This window comes from Lichenostomus cassidix, chromosome 2 (assembly GCF_008360975.1).
Source record: "Lichenostomus cassidix isolate B80296 chromosome 2, HeHo_3.0, whole genome shotgun sequence".
Classification (NCBI taxonomy): Eukaryota; Metazoa; Chordata; class Aves; order Passeriformes; family Meliphagidae; genus Lichenostomus; species Lichenostomus cassidix.
In genome coordinates, this window is record NC_139482.1 from 43,005,420 (window position 1) to 43,019,511 (window position 14,092).

A 14,092-nucleotide genomic window follows, 5' to 3' on the forward strand; every position below is an offset into this window, starting at 1 on the left:
GAGGAAAGAGGAAACTGATTCCCACATTGGTGGTAATTGTGTCTCATGAGAACTAGCCATAACAGCAGCAGGGTTTTGCAGCTGCAAGCCCACAGAATAACTTCACAGCCACAACAGAATGAGCAGAACAAGGAAGATAAAAGGCACAATGCCTAGGGTGTGTGGAGGAAGAATGCAGGTAAAAGGTTACAGGTAAAAAATAACCTGCAGAATGGCAAATGGCAGGCCCATAGCAAAACTAAGACTCAGGCACTTAAAGCATAGGGCAATATTAAAACATTTCTGGACAGCACTCTGATACTGCAGCAACAACCTAGAAAAAGAACTGACAAATGGCTGTATTAACTTCTTATGCCTCTAAAAGAGTAATTATGCTTTTTGTTAGCTGAGGATAAAAAAAAGCACAGTGTTTCTCCATCATAATAAAGAACACATAGTTTATCCTTTAGAGCCATTCCTGGCACTCTGGACTGCAAGTTTCTTGTGTTGGCCAATAAGCTGTCTCCTGGGAAGGACTATGATGTGGTTTAAAGACATTTACATTGAAAATTCACACTGTTTACTACTCTCACACAGTCCCTTCCTGGGCCACAGGTATTTGTATACAAATTTGGGGTGTTGTCACATCACTGGCGTTGTTAATATTATTCATTCTTATGTGATCCGTTTACCTTTTTATTTCCACTCAGATTTAGTTTAATAAAAGTTTTGATCCTCTGACTTAATTGGAGAGAGCAAAACAGGGTTTCGTTTATACTCCAGTTGTGTTCAGAAGTTATTTACAATGGACTAATATATGACTGATACGTATCAGCAATATTTTACACACATGACCAGCATTTGCCAAACTTCAGTGTGTTCTAAGAACTTCAATAGAAAAGATCTAGAAGAGCCATAAACGTTTCTTGACCAGTGGCATAGACTGACTACTTGCCATTTATCAAATACCTTGGACTCTGTGTTAGATTTCTACTTACACATTATCAACAGAACCTTAATATAAAGCCCAAATAAAGCTTATTAGGCACTTGTGTCTGGGGTTGAGACCACAATGGAACAGTGAATACAAATTATCTGCAGATTCAACATTTTTAACTCCCCCTCAGAGAATTTATCAAAACAAGCACCTTTAGAAAATAGAAATAATAGAAAATGACAATTTCTGAAATTAGATATGCCAGATCATGTATCCTATTAAATAATTACTATCAACTGCAATTTGAAAAGATCAGGCTGACATAAAGAAATTAAATTATTGATAAGCTAACAATTTCATTTTCCCTTAGGACTGTAAATTATGAAATACTTGAAAAACCAATTAGTTTCATCACAATGGGCTCTAGTTAAAGCTGGAAGCAATGAATGCAGCACATGAGAAATGGAGAAAGATGGAGAATGACCCTCGCCCAATAAGGGCCTTTAGGCCAGGAGGGAAATGCTTTGAGTAGCCAGACAATATCTGCTTTGTAGCACAGCACTTCATGGAAACCATGTGCTTCAGCTCAAAGGAAATAAATCTTAGTGGAAAGAAATGCCTGTGGAATGGGAACTAGAAAAAGACCCTAACTATTTCAGGCATGAAAGTGCAGGAGCAATTGCTTTTTCACATTTTCAGATTACTGTGTCCAGGTAACAGTAAAACCTATGGGAGAGATCAGCACAACAACTAAATTCTGGGAGATGATGAGGCAATGCCACCTGCTTTATGACAGGATTGTCTGAGGAACACTGCTCTATTGAGCTTACATATTGAGATTGCTTCGGTGGTTTCCACTTACCTGTCTTCCTTCCATAGCTCCTCGCATTTCCTTGAAAGTTGAGCTAAATTCTCCAATGAAGTCATGCTTTCCATTGGAATCCCAGTCCCAAACTATGCACTGAGGAGACAAAGGGGAATAGAACAAAAGAGCACATTTTTCTTCAGACACACAAAAGGTTTCATTGAAAAACACTACAGGAGAAATTATGATATACATTGGGAGGAGTGCTTTATCTAAAAGGAAATCACAAGACATATTAAAACCATATTATTCTTCTAATCAAAATAAAATGGCAAGTGGAATCTCAATGCAGCTTGCTGCTGGTAGTTCTGCATTATGGAGTCTACCTAATGAAAACAAGTTCATGTATTTCAGAAAGAAAGGATATCTTGTCTTTATCTTTTTGCTAGGTATGAAAATACAGGATTATGTGTATTTGCATACTCATGGTCAAATGGTGTCCTCACCTCACTGATGTGCTTTACAAATATAAATTAATATTCAAAACCCTGGTTGCCTTGGGCAAACATTACTGTTCTCATTTTTACAGTCAGTGAAGGTGAGACAATAGTTACAGACACCATTTTTTGAAATGGCTTTGAAATTATACACATCAGTGTTTGGTGCCCATATCTTGGCTGTTTCCCAGTGCTGCTCAACAATGACTCTTCAAACCAAACCTCACTGGTAGTCTTTCCTAAATTCATGCATAAATATGAATATCCCAATGAGTTTGAGCTTTGAGAATTTTACTTCACAGATTTTGCTAAATACAATTCAGCTAGCCAAGACTGAAGCACATAGCAATAACTACATGGTTTGCTAAATTATACTTTTAAAACTGCTCCAAAGACAACAAATAGGCTCACAAATTTAAAGAACAATATGCTGAATTCAGTCTTATGCTCTTTCTAGATAAAAGTCACATATAGTGACTGAAATGAGGCCTTTACTGAAAAGGTCCTGCTAAAAATATTTTTTAGGTTTCTTTTAAAGCAGAAATGTGTCAAAGCCATCTACACTGGCACTTGAGGAGTGCACTGATATCTCACTGTCAGATGGTTTTGGGGTATCAACAGAGGGGTTTATCCAGCTTCTTTGTCTCAATGAACCTCAGTACTTTTGACCCAGCACTGGTGGTCAGACAACTCAAGAGGAAGAGCAAGGTTTGCTCCTCAAAGACTCCTCAAGCCATTCGGAATTTGCATGGTCCAAAGGGCACTGATCTCACTCAGAAGGAAACAGAAATCACTGGATGTCATCTGGATTTTGGGTTTTAAACATTACCAAAAAAGCACTTTATTAAAACAGACTTCCCTGTCTACCATGCTTTCTAACCAGCCCAAATAATCCAGTCAAAGCTAGTAGGTGAGCACTGTGGACAATCCCTTTTGAGGGTGGGGAAAACCTCTAGAAAGCTTGAGATTTGGACAATCCTATCACCTGCAATTTTACTTGCATTTTTTTAAATGCAGAAATCCCAAACTAAAGAAAGATCTCCAGATCAAAATGTGACTTTTTTTTTTTTTTAAGACTTGGAGATAATTTTTAGCAGCTTTGACACTGAGGGGGTGGGTAGATAGAAAAGAGGGGAAGTTTCTGTGTTTGTTTACAGGCCAATTTTTATACAAGAGTAATCAAATGAGAGTGGGTTTCTGATTCTGATAGTGGTAGTGCTGCCTGGAAAAAAACTAGACACGGTATTTTCAACACTAGCAGTCCTCAAGTATTCTTCAGGATGAAATACTTCCTAATAATTACTCTCTGTTGATACAGCAATCTTTAGATGACTTGGTAAAATAAAAAAAATCCAAGTAAAACTAATTTAATTTACAAAAAAAATCCTGAGACAAATTTTGTTTCATAGATATTGAAACAGCTTCATTTTATTTTTTCTGTGAAATTTCTTGCTAATATAAATTGGTTATTTTTTATTGAAGTTACTTTATAAATATTTTATGAAAAAATGGATTTCACAGATGAAGTATGACTTAAAATTATTTTTTCTGTAGTGGTTGCAAAAATTGTTTAAGATCCTACAAGTAATACTATGTAAAATGATTTGTCAAAATGTCAGAGCAAAATTGTTATAAATGTACAAAAAGTGTAGTTTTAGTAATGCTGGAATCTTTTAAAATCGGGGTTTTTTAAAAATTACTACTTCACAAAGAAAAAGAAAGAAAAGAACATTTACTATGAAATTATCCAACCAGATTTACTTTTCATGTTCAGTCTTTTACCTCAGTTGGAGCATAAATAGAAGAACAGACCCAAGGCTGTCAGAGACGTCCAGAAACAGGTACTTTGAAAACTTTCTGTTAGGGGGCTGACTCTTATGAAGAGGGAAAAGCTCTGAGTGCTTATTTGTGGTTAGAACTTTGAGTGGAGATGAGCAAAGTTAAATTACATATAAAATGTCCACTCAACAGGGATCCAACTGCTTTTCTTTTAAGCTGGAGGCTTTCTAACTTTAGTTTTCAGAAGGCCAGATGGTACTTTAATCTTCATACTGGCTTCATGGAAAAGGCAAACAATTACGGTATTATCTCAGTGCCATTTGTTCAATTACAGCTAAGGGAGAAAGGGGATTCCTGCAAGTACATCCATTATGACTTCTTTTTTTTTCCCAGAGTCTCACATCTGGCCATAGAAATTAATTGTTACTGTCTGAAAAACATGCTGTACACAGTAGTGATTCTGCATTTCAAATGTATGTGAAAAGCATTTTTGAAACATACAAACACTGTGGTCCAGACATTTCTATAAAAACCCACTCAGACACATAAAATAAGCAGGGAAGGATCTTTGCAAATAATCCATAATCAGGTAAAGACCAGAGGTTATAACCAAAGCATTATTTCCCTGTGAAATACTTTAAAGAGTTTTTTGGTGTCCCTCTTTTTTTTTTCTTTGGTTTTTTGTTTGTTTGTTTGTTGTTTTTGTTTTAAAGAAGACCCTGTGTGCTTTTCAAATCAAATCATCCTTTATCTTTAGGCAAGCCTTAATGTATTTTTTGAGTCTGTACTCCTAGAGGTTGCTTAAGTAGATGATTAACAGCATACCTACACTCTATTAAAAGTCTCATTAATTTAAGGAGGCTTTCCACACACTTGATTTTGAGCGCAGGTAAATCAGTGTTCAGATAACTGGTGAAAGAATTCAGTCTCCTACCTATTCTTACCAGCTCAAACACAGGAAATAAAAAGCTCTGCTAATGCTGCATGGTGACAGAATAGCACTGACTGGAATGATGGAGAACATCTTTCACTTCTGCATGATCTTATCTTCCTTCCCAAAATACCTGCTGACTGCAGGGAGAGGGAACACTGTGCTATCCCTAATAGAGCTAACCAGTAGACTCAGTTAAGATGAGATCAGAGGACCACTTGTGGTGATCCACATCTTCATTACCTCAGCTTTGGTTGTGAACAGCACAAAATGAAAGATTTCTTTCCAGGCTGAAATTGAACTTTTCACCGGAGCAAGGTCCATTTTAAAAAGAAAAACATATCTCAGGTGGATGCTGATGGAAATTTTCCCTGACTTAATTTCAACTTTTTCAGCAAGATTAGATTTTGCTAATACTCTCTGTATGAAGGGCATTCAAGAAAGATTGCACTGGCACAGGAGCTACAACAGCATAGGCTTCTCTGGCTGATTTTCCTAATGCTTCCCAGAAGATGACAGCTAGATTAATCTTGCTGCCTCTGCATGAGCAAGAACTCACTTGTATGATATCTGATTTCAGTCTCCATACTACAGCCAACAAAATTATAATACAATTGTTATAAAATCACTCTTCCCATAGTCATCATCCTCTCTAGCTTTAACCACAAGAACTAAGTAAGCGAAAAGACTGGCTACAGTATGCATGTGTTTGTGTGTGGTTGTCTGCAGATACTGAGGTTATTTTCCCTATACACCTTCTGAGAAATGTTTAAAGTGGATTGTCCCCACTAGGTTTTCATGAGGAGAGAACTATTATATACAGCACCTTTGGGTACAGGTGATGGACAAACTTGGAACCTAACCTTGCAATTTATGAACCAGCCCAAAACATGCTCTGAAGGTTAATTTCTAAAAGACTGGCAGTGAGTCTCCTGACTAAATCCTATCAGGAAGCAGCTGACAGCCAGACCATGGAAATGTACTTCTGGAAAATAATCCATTTAAATTTCCCTCAGCTAGCCAGACACTGCGGATTATTGCATGCACAAAGCCAGTAAAAGCACTGAAAATTCCCAGTCTTGCCAGCTTGAGTTTCTCCAGCTCTGTGTATGCTCAAAGTCCAATTATGAAATGGCCTGTGCTGGTACTACCTTGCCACTTGGAGAGGTAGAGTGTTGGAGAGCCCTCCCGACAACCTAAAAGCTTACTTAACTTAAAAACACTTGAATAACTTGTGACCAAGAGATACTGGTTGGGGTGGGAGAGAAAACCAAATCCTTGGCGCACTCTCCAGCTGCTCCATGCCAGTAGAAGTGCCAGACAGCCAAAAAGGCAGCAGCCTTGAGCTCTCAGAGTCAAGCCCCTTAAACAGGAGGCTCCCTACCCTGATCTGGCTCTGATCCCAGTAAGATCCTAGTTCATGTGTTGCATTAGAAGGGAGATTTTTCTCTGTGTTTTTACTTCAGTAAGTGTCCCCAGTCACTCAATAAGGAGTGGAAGGGATACCTTTCAAGGAAGAGAACTCTCTTTGTCCATTAATTGACTGCAGTCCCTAGCTACATGTTAGGGCAACAGTATGAACAAGAGTGGCTGAAGTTCTAAAACTGTCTTAGATAGCTTTTCCTTGCATTGTTGTGAAACAAGATATCTTGTGGCTAGGCAAGAGGGAGAATGCTCATTGTTGGGTTTGAATGCAATAAATTACAGCCCAGTCAGTCATAAAATTCTTACCAATTAACTCTAAACTAAAATAACACCAAAATAATTTTTAAAAGTAGAGTTTATATGACACCATCTCTCAAAGAAGTGAGGTCTTAAGGCAATATCAGTGACCTCCTCTACTTCTTGTAGCCTTCTGAACCAGAGGTGGTATGAGGTGGCAAAAGGCTACAAACAAATCCTTCTTTGGTTCATCCTCTAGGATCAGTGAAAACTTAAAAAAAACCAAACCTAAAACAGCAACAACAACCCACCAAAAAAACCAAAACCACAAAACTTGGAAAAACCAAACAGAGAAGGTGACAAAAAATCTCAGAAAAATATTCACTTGATAATCAAAGTGATCTTTCTGGAACAGTCTACTCTCATCAGGGTTATTACTACTTGATAATGAAGCAAATATCCTACCATACCTCCCTAAATTATACGTACCCCACTTGGAATACTTCAAAGAACATCTTTTTGTAGGAAGACCTTTATCCAATACCTACCCATTCTCCCCACTTGGGTATCAGAAAAACTACGTAAAACCTTCAGCATAAAAGCTAAACACTTCAAGTTATCCTCTTTCTGTAGTCATGATGTTCCAAAACAAAATTATGCATTATAAACATCACAGTACAGAAAATTGGTCTTTTCTGATGTGTATGAAATTCTCCACTCTTTCTTCCATCCAAGCTGGTCATCACAGTTTTATCTTTTCAGTAGTTATGTCTCTCTGGAAAGTGAAGCTAAACTTTTTAAGTTTCATTTCCAATTTCCTCTGAAGCTGGCCTCCAGTGAGAATAGAGCAAAGCAGCTGAAATAAACTAACGTTTCTTGCAAGCCTCTCACTGGTTGAAGTAAAGTCGCCTTCAGAGCAGTGTAGATAAAATATTTTAACTTTTTCTTCTCAGAGAGATCAGGTCAATTCTTCAAACTAAAATACTCAAAACCCTCTGAACTAATGGAGGAAAAAGAGTTCATACTTTTTTATGTTAGAATACGTGAAGCCAAAGTAAAAGCAACTTTCCAAGTTTTCTTCTTGACCACAGTGACACATTCTTTCTGAGAACTGCATCTGCTATTCTGCTGAACCAGAATGGACTAACACCAGTCCAGTCCACGAGCACAGCTGAGTTTACTCCGTAAACATTAGGTGAAATACTGACTCCAATGCAGACAATGAGACTTCTCATATGAACTACAACAAATTCAGGATTTCATTAACACCTTTGTGCCTCTTGTACATACATGGTGATAATTGATATGTTAAAAATTTAGAGGGTTGTATTTGACTCAGATCCTTTGACTACTGAAGGACACTTGAGACATATACTCATTGATAGCTTCCACTTGGGTAATGGCAGGAGATTCTGCATTCCCTTTGACATGCTGCAGTAATTATAGTAGCCAAGACAGACTCAAACTGCAAAGAAAATAATTTGCCTGTGGATACAAACACATGGGAAATTTGATTTTAAAATTATTTGTCTGGAGAGAAGAGTGAAAGGAAGGAGAATTCTTATTTCTCTACAAAAAGAGTCAGGTCCTCTGATTCAAGATCAAAGCAAGAGAGTAATTTTTATTGACAGCTATGATATGACACCAGCCTGAGACTGTTTCAGTTCTTGACAAGTGAAAACAGAGACAGTTTACAGAACTACTTTCACCAAACCAGTCTCTCTACAGCAGCACTAGAGATTTAAGTACATCAGCAGTGGCTCAGCAATGATGGGAATCCTCACAGTTGGATGTTGCCCTTACTTGACAGATCACAGCACGTAAGCATCATCATCAGGGTCATTTCAAAACCAATTATGTTAAACCATAGCTTCTTGATTACCCTTATTTGTATTACAAGTGTGCCTAGGAGTCTCAAACCCAGATCTTTCACTGCTGATAAATGAAGCCCATAGGTGTTCCTCTAATACAGAGAAATATGCTATAATAAATTACATAATGTGAGGGAGAAGTTACAACTGGATTTTCCATGACTCTCTAGGTTTTTCACGGTGAAAACATAAATAAGCTCCTACCTAACAGTCACAGCTAGGTTTATGCAACAACATCCTCAGTATATATACAAGCATGCAGTTACTTGACAGGTTCTACATGGACGTGAATGCATGCACACTTCCATTTCTGCAGATCAGACCTAACACAGAGATCTGTGTAGCTGTATTACACTTTCTATTAAGGTCAAATAACTCCATGTTAATAACAATATTTTGTGTGTGTATTTCCCATCCAAAACACCTCTAGCAATTTAATATGCAACACAAAATTTGGAAAAGTTTTTCGTATTCTGCTTGTGGTTGTGACAACTTAGTTGTCCAACAACAGAGAGCAGGCTAGGGCATTTTTCAAGTAAGTATAAAATTGTGACTTTCCATCTCAATCAACCAGATTCAAGTTTTTGAGACTGTGTTTGGCCTCATGGTCCATGACATAATGTGCAACTTTTTTCTCATATGAAAAACCAGCAAAATATAGTAACAGCAAAAACTTCTGCAAAGACTCCCCTGAGGCTCCTCTTGTGATATTAACAATATGCCTCCAGTAGTTTTCTCCATGAGTATCCCTTATTTTAGTTCTCAATGTGTTCTGTCCTTATGCAAAATAATCTGTCTTTCTAAACTTTTGTGAGAGATGATAAAGCGGTGTACCGACCCAGCAGTGCCTCCTCTCATTAGATGTATCTGAGATTTCTGCTCATCGAAGTAACTAACATTCCTTACATAGCAAAAAAAGGGGCATTAATCATTGGCAGGCCTCTCTGGTCTACATTTTGGAGAAGCTGCAAGCGCAGCAGTGAAATTTAGCAGAATTCATGGCTGTGTATCTAAAAGCTCTCAGACAGAACAAGACTCTATCCAGTTCCCACTATCTACTTTCAGCTCCTGCAAAAAAGCTTGTTAGCTTTATCTTGCACTGTGAAAGGCAGCAGATAAAAGCCAGTCATTGCCTTGTATGTCAAGCAGGAAAGGAAGATGATGATGCATGGCAGAAAGAGCACAAAATACTCTTCCTCTCCAGAGCAGCATCAATCTGTCCCCAAACACCACTTGTAATGATGATGAGTGTTTATAGAGAGTAACTGATTACACTGTTCGTTCTGTTGTCAATCAGTGGGGGAGTTAATTACACACTCTTGGATATCATTCCAAAAGAATGACCTGGCAAACAGGATTGGGTTTAATGGCCCTGAACTGGCCACTCTGTTCAGTGGATGGTAACACAGTGGAGATGGGTCTTGCCAATTATGGGTAATTTTTAAAACAAAGACCAGCAGAGATTTCAAACATAGAAAGTTTTTAGTATCAAGGGGACAAGAAATCAATTAATAAACATGAAGCAATTCTAAATGTTTATTAAAGTATTATTATAAACCATGTTTCCTATGGAAAATCAAGAGATACAGGTAGAGACAGAGCATAGGACATTATTACTGAAGTGGCTAAAGTAACCTAAGAGGTCAATATTAAAGGTTAAACCTAAGTTTAATTTAAGGGTAAAGGTCTGAGAATAAAGGTCACAGCTCCTTGTCCTATAGTCACATATTTGATTTTTTAACTCCTTGTGAAATTTCTACTAAATACTTTGCACTTGTTTTAGCAGTCATCTCCAAGTGTAAAGGGCCTCATTTCTGGGGTGGGTTTTTCACTGATTTTATTTGTTCATTTTTTGTTTGTTTTTCTGGTGTTCTGAGATTCAGTAAGTGCTTTCACACAGATGCTTCAAGGTGAGCCCTCCATATATCTTCTCTCAATTAGTGCACAGAGCACGTAATTAGAAACAAAACCACAGCCCTTTTCAGCACTGTTTTTAAGTTAGTTTTCTACCCAGAGTTTTATTTCCTATGCTGTGTTTAGTGTTGAATTCATCTTCTATACACACACTGAAAGCATCTCCATAAAAATCTAAAACCCTGCAATTCCACAAGCACCCACAGCAACGTATCATTGAAGATTCCCAGTAAGAGTTTAATTAAGATCATGACATGGTGTCTGGATCTTTCAAAAAAGATCATGTATCAGCTAAACAGCAGATATTTTCCTGTTTCTGGTAAGCTCATGAACCTGCTAAAACTGTGAAACGGCAATGCTTGAGAAGTGTCATATTTTTTATGTAACTGCTCACATTTTTTGGGGATTTTTGTACACATACAGTAGACTAGTTTCTGGGTTTTTTTCCTTGTACTGAGTAGAAAATAACATTTAAACTGAATACATTAGAATACCTGTTTAAATCTATGCAGACTTCCTTTCCTGTTTGTATTCCCCTTGCATCCACTCAAGTGTTTAAGAAGTGTTCTCCATAATTATGAATTCTTAGTAGCTGCTCCATATTTTCTGGATTTATCTCTTTCTGTAACGGCAGATGTGACACTTGGTATAAGCAAGCACTTTGCATGGTGGGGTGGAAACCTGAGGGTGAGCTCACTGGGAAAGCTGGCACAGGAACAGGGAGCGCTTGCATTTGCCTATCAGGTTTATTTCCAACATCTGAGGAAGAAACAGGCTGAAAACCCTAAGTGCTCAGCCTCCTGGTTACCCTAGGTGATTGGCAAACCTGAAGGTGTGGGCACATATGAATACAGCAGTCTCTTCTGTAAGAATATTTAATAAAGGTAGAGGCATGGAAGAAAAGGAGAAAAACTGTGGCAGAAAATTCACTGTGGAAAATAGAACCACTGAAGTTTCCACATGGGTGAAATGATCGAGAAATCAGATGAAAGGTTAAGCTTAATGAGGTAATTGAGTGCTTTGCTGTAGCATCTGGGGAGGCCAGATTCTTCCCCTATGAAGAAGATGAGACAGTGTGACATGAAAGAATATAGAATCAATTTATAAAATATGGTGTATATATAGCATACACATATTGTATACGTATTCCAAATCAACAATTAAAATAGTATTTTAATCTTGGTTTATATGAGTTTTTCCCTGCTTTTTATCAAGGAAACATGATGTGTAAACATTGACTCATAAGGAAACTCAGCTACATACACTGGAACTAAAAGAAGGAATCTGACAGCTGTCTGTGAGCCTAACAATATTACTAATATACAAATAGTCTGCTGCACACAGAATGCTCCAGAAAGTAGTTGCCTTAAATCATTATTGTGACTTTCCTTTGCCAAATATGAAGAGCAAGGTATGTGCAAACAGTAATTAATTTGATTAATTTTGTCTCCCTTCCTCTTCGGAACCATCTAAAAACAGATAATGATTTTAGTGAAATTATATAGTTATTTTGGAGAGTTTCTGTGCTTATCCTATTTCTCACTCAAGAGCAATACATTGTGATGGAAATGAAGGTTCAAAGTTTGCTACCAAAACAACCTCAACAAAATTCTGACATATTCACAACACAGCAAAATTAAGAGCTCAAAATGCCCAGAATGCCTCATCATCAGTGATGAGAAGCCCAACAATGAAATTTTCAGGAAGGAAACAACCATTCAAATTCTGTTTCTTGGCATGTTTTCCAGTGATAATAAGAGGTGATGTTGTTTAATATCAAGTTTATCTTTGGGATTTTTCTTTTTCTGCCTAATTATCAGATTTCTAACAGATATTTGACAGTTTTGAAAATAATCCTGTATCCAACCACCCTTCTTTCCTTCAAAATAAGCAAACAAAGAAACCTACACATGGCTGTCATCAGTGGCATCTGAATGAGGTGGCAGAAATATACCTTCATCCTAGCCCATAGAGACAAGATTTTGGCAAAAGATATTAGTGAAGACAGACACTGACTTTATTAGGGGGAATCCTAAGGTAACAGGGTTACAGGGTGGGCTTTTCAATACAGGGACAACCCTCTATGTTTAGGATGGGATTGCAGTTGGCTGCAAAAATTTTCTGCTGCAACTCCAAGTGCTGCTGCTGCATCTGCGATGTGCCAGAATACTTCTTCAAAGGACAAGAGAGCTGACCCTGTTTCCTGGCCTGATTCCAGCACAAGCAATTAAATTTCTGCCATCTCAACAACCCCTGCAGTTCAGGCTGGCACAGAGTTATTTGCTGCTTCCTGCCCTGAAGTGTTGCAGAGCGTTTATGCACAAGGAGGTGCCAGAGTCACCTCCAGAACTGGCTGCCCAACAGCAGCCTTGCTCACGTGCCAAACTTCGCAATTGTTGAAATTGAATGATTTGTGTTGAAAGCAACTAAGATCTTCCACTGTCATCTCTCAGCAGCTGAAGAAAATCTAGGTCTAGATCCTTTTTGTTAATGAAGATGGTTACATTGTGAAGAGAAACCTAAAATACTTATACTTCCATGGCATAACAGCATAGAAAGTTAAAATGAAAGCATTTGTACATAACCACCATTTTAAGGTTCCTCCTCTGTGCTTCAAATCAGTTCTCAGGGTGTACAGGAGCAATGAGAATAAATTATGGAAAATGTCTGATTCCATGAGAAATGCCTGTAAAGATAAACTCCATAGATTTCAGTACGCTTGCTCTCAAGCTACAACTACGAACTAACACACCCCATACTGAAGAACACAAGAAAAATAGTAGGATTATGATACTGGACTAATTTATTGCATATAAACCTAGCAAACAGTCTTGGAAAAAAGCAGCAATGCTTGTTTCCACTGGGTTTAGCAGAGGGCTCATGTGTTTTGAGAATGCCAAGAAATTCAGCATTTTTGAAAAAAAAAAAGAACTTCTGTAAAGAGTGGAGCTACTACTCTAAAACCAGACTTTCCATAGCTGATCTCTGCGTTTGTACTCCAAAGAAGTGGTAGGAAGTAACAGTGCCCAGATACATAAGGATCTTCTCTGAATATGCAATCAGGTACTTTGATTGCATAAATTACAAAATTATACCAAAAATAACTGAAGGTGAATAAAAAGAAGTCTGGTTAAAACCGAGTTGGCAATTCATTCCCTAATGTTAACATTATGTCAGATTAATGTGCAATTTCCTTTGCGTTCAGGAAAATCATGTAGGTGCGGACATTCTGTCATTACTCTGCTAGGTGAATTACGAAGCTGTCATTAAAATAATTACCCATGGAAGAAGAAGGAGAATCAAACATTTAATTCAATGTCATTATAAACCCTATTTCCTACTAATGTGGGTAATTCATCTCACTACTATTAAAGGGAGTAAAACATGTGCCTATATCAATACTCTATTAAACAACAATCACATATCAGTGAAAAGGAGACCCAACACAGAGCAGAATATTCAGGCAGAAAGGAGTGGTTATTCTATCTGGTCTGCAGATATTCTCTGAAGACTACCCACAAGGAAAAGTAATTGAAGAAAAGATCCAAGTCATAAATACCTTAGTTCATCCTATGAAACAGCTGCAACTGAAACTAAGAGGATTTTCTAACATCATCCCTGTTTCATGTTTCTTTTCCCAGTTTCCCAAACAGCGTGGTATGTTTGCACATTGTCTCTGTACAGGTTCCCACTTCTTATTTTCATGCATTTCTGTAG

At 37.7% G+C, this 14,092-nt stretch overlaps 1 protein-coding gene across 3 annotated transcripts in view; it reads right to left on the reverse strand.

Moving 5' to 3' along the window:
* Positions 1-14,092, reverse strand: part of CPNE4 (copine 4) — a 239,332-nt gene that overhangs the window by 50,556 nt on the left and 174,684 nt on the right. For all 3 annotated transcript variants that reach the window (XM_085051259.1, XM_085051260.1, XM_085051258.1), the window contains one exon: positions 1,779-1,877. In XM_085051259.1, coding sequence (XP_084907385.1) covers positions 1,779-1,877 — 99 coding nt within the window. The remainder of the gene's footprint in view (positions 1-1,778; positions 1,878-14,092) is intronic.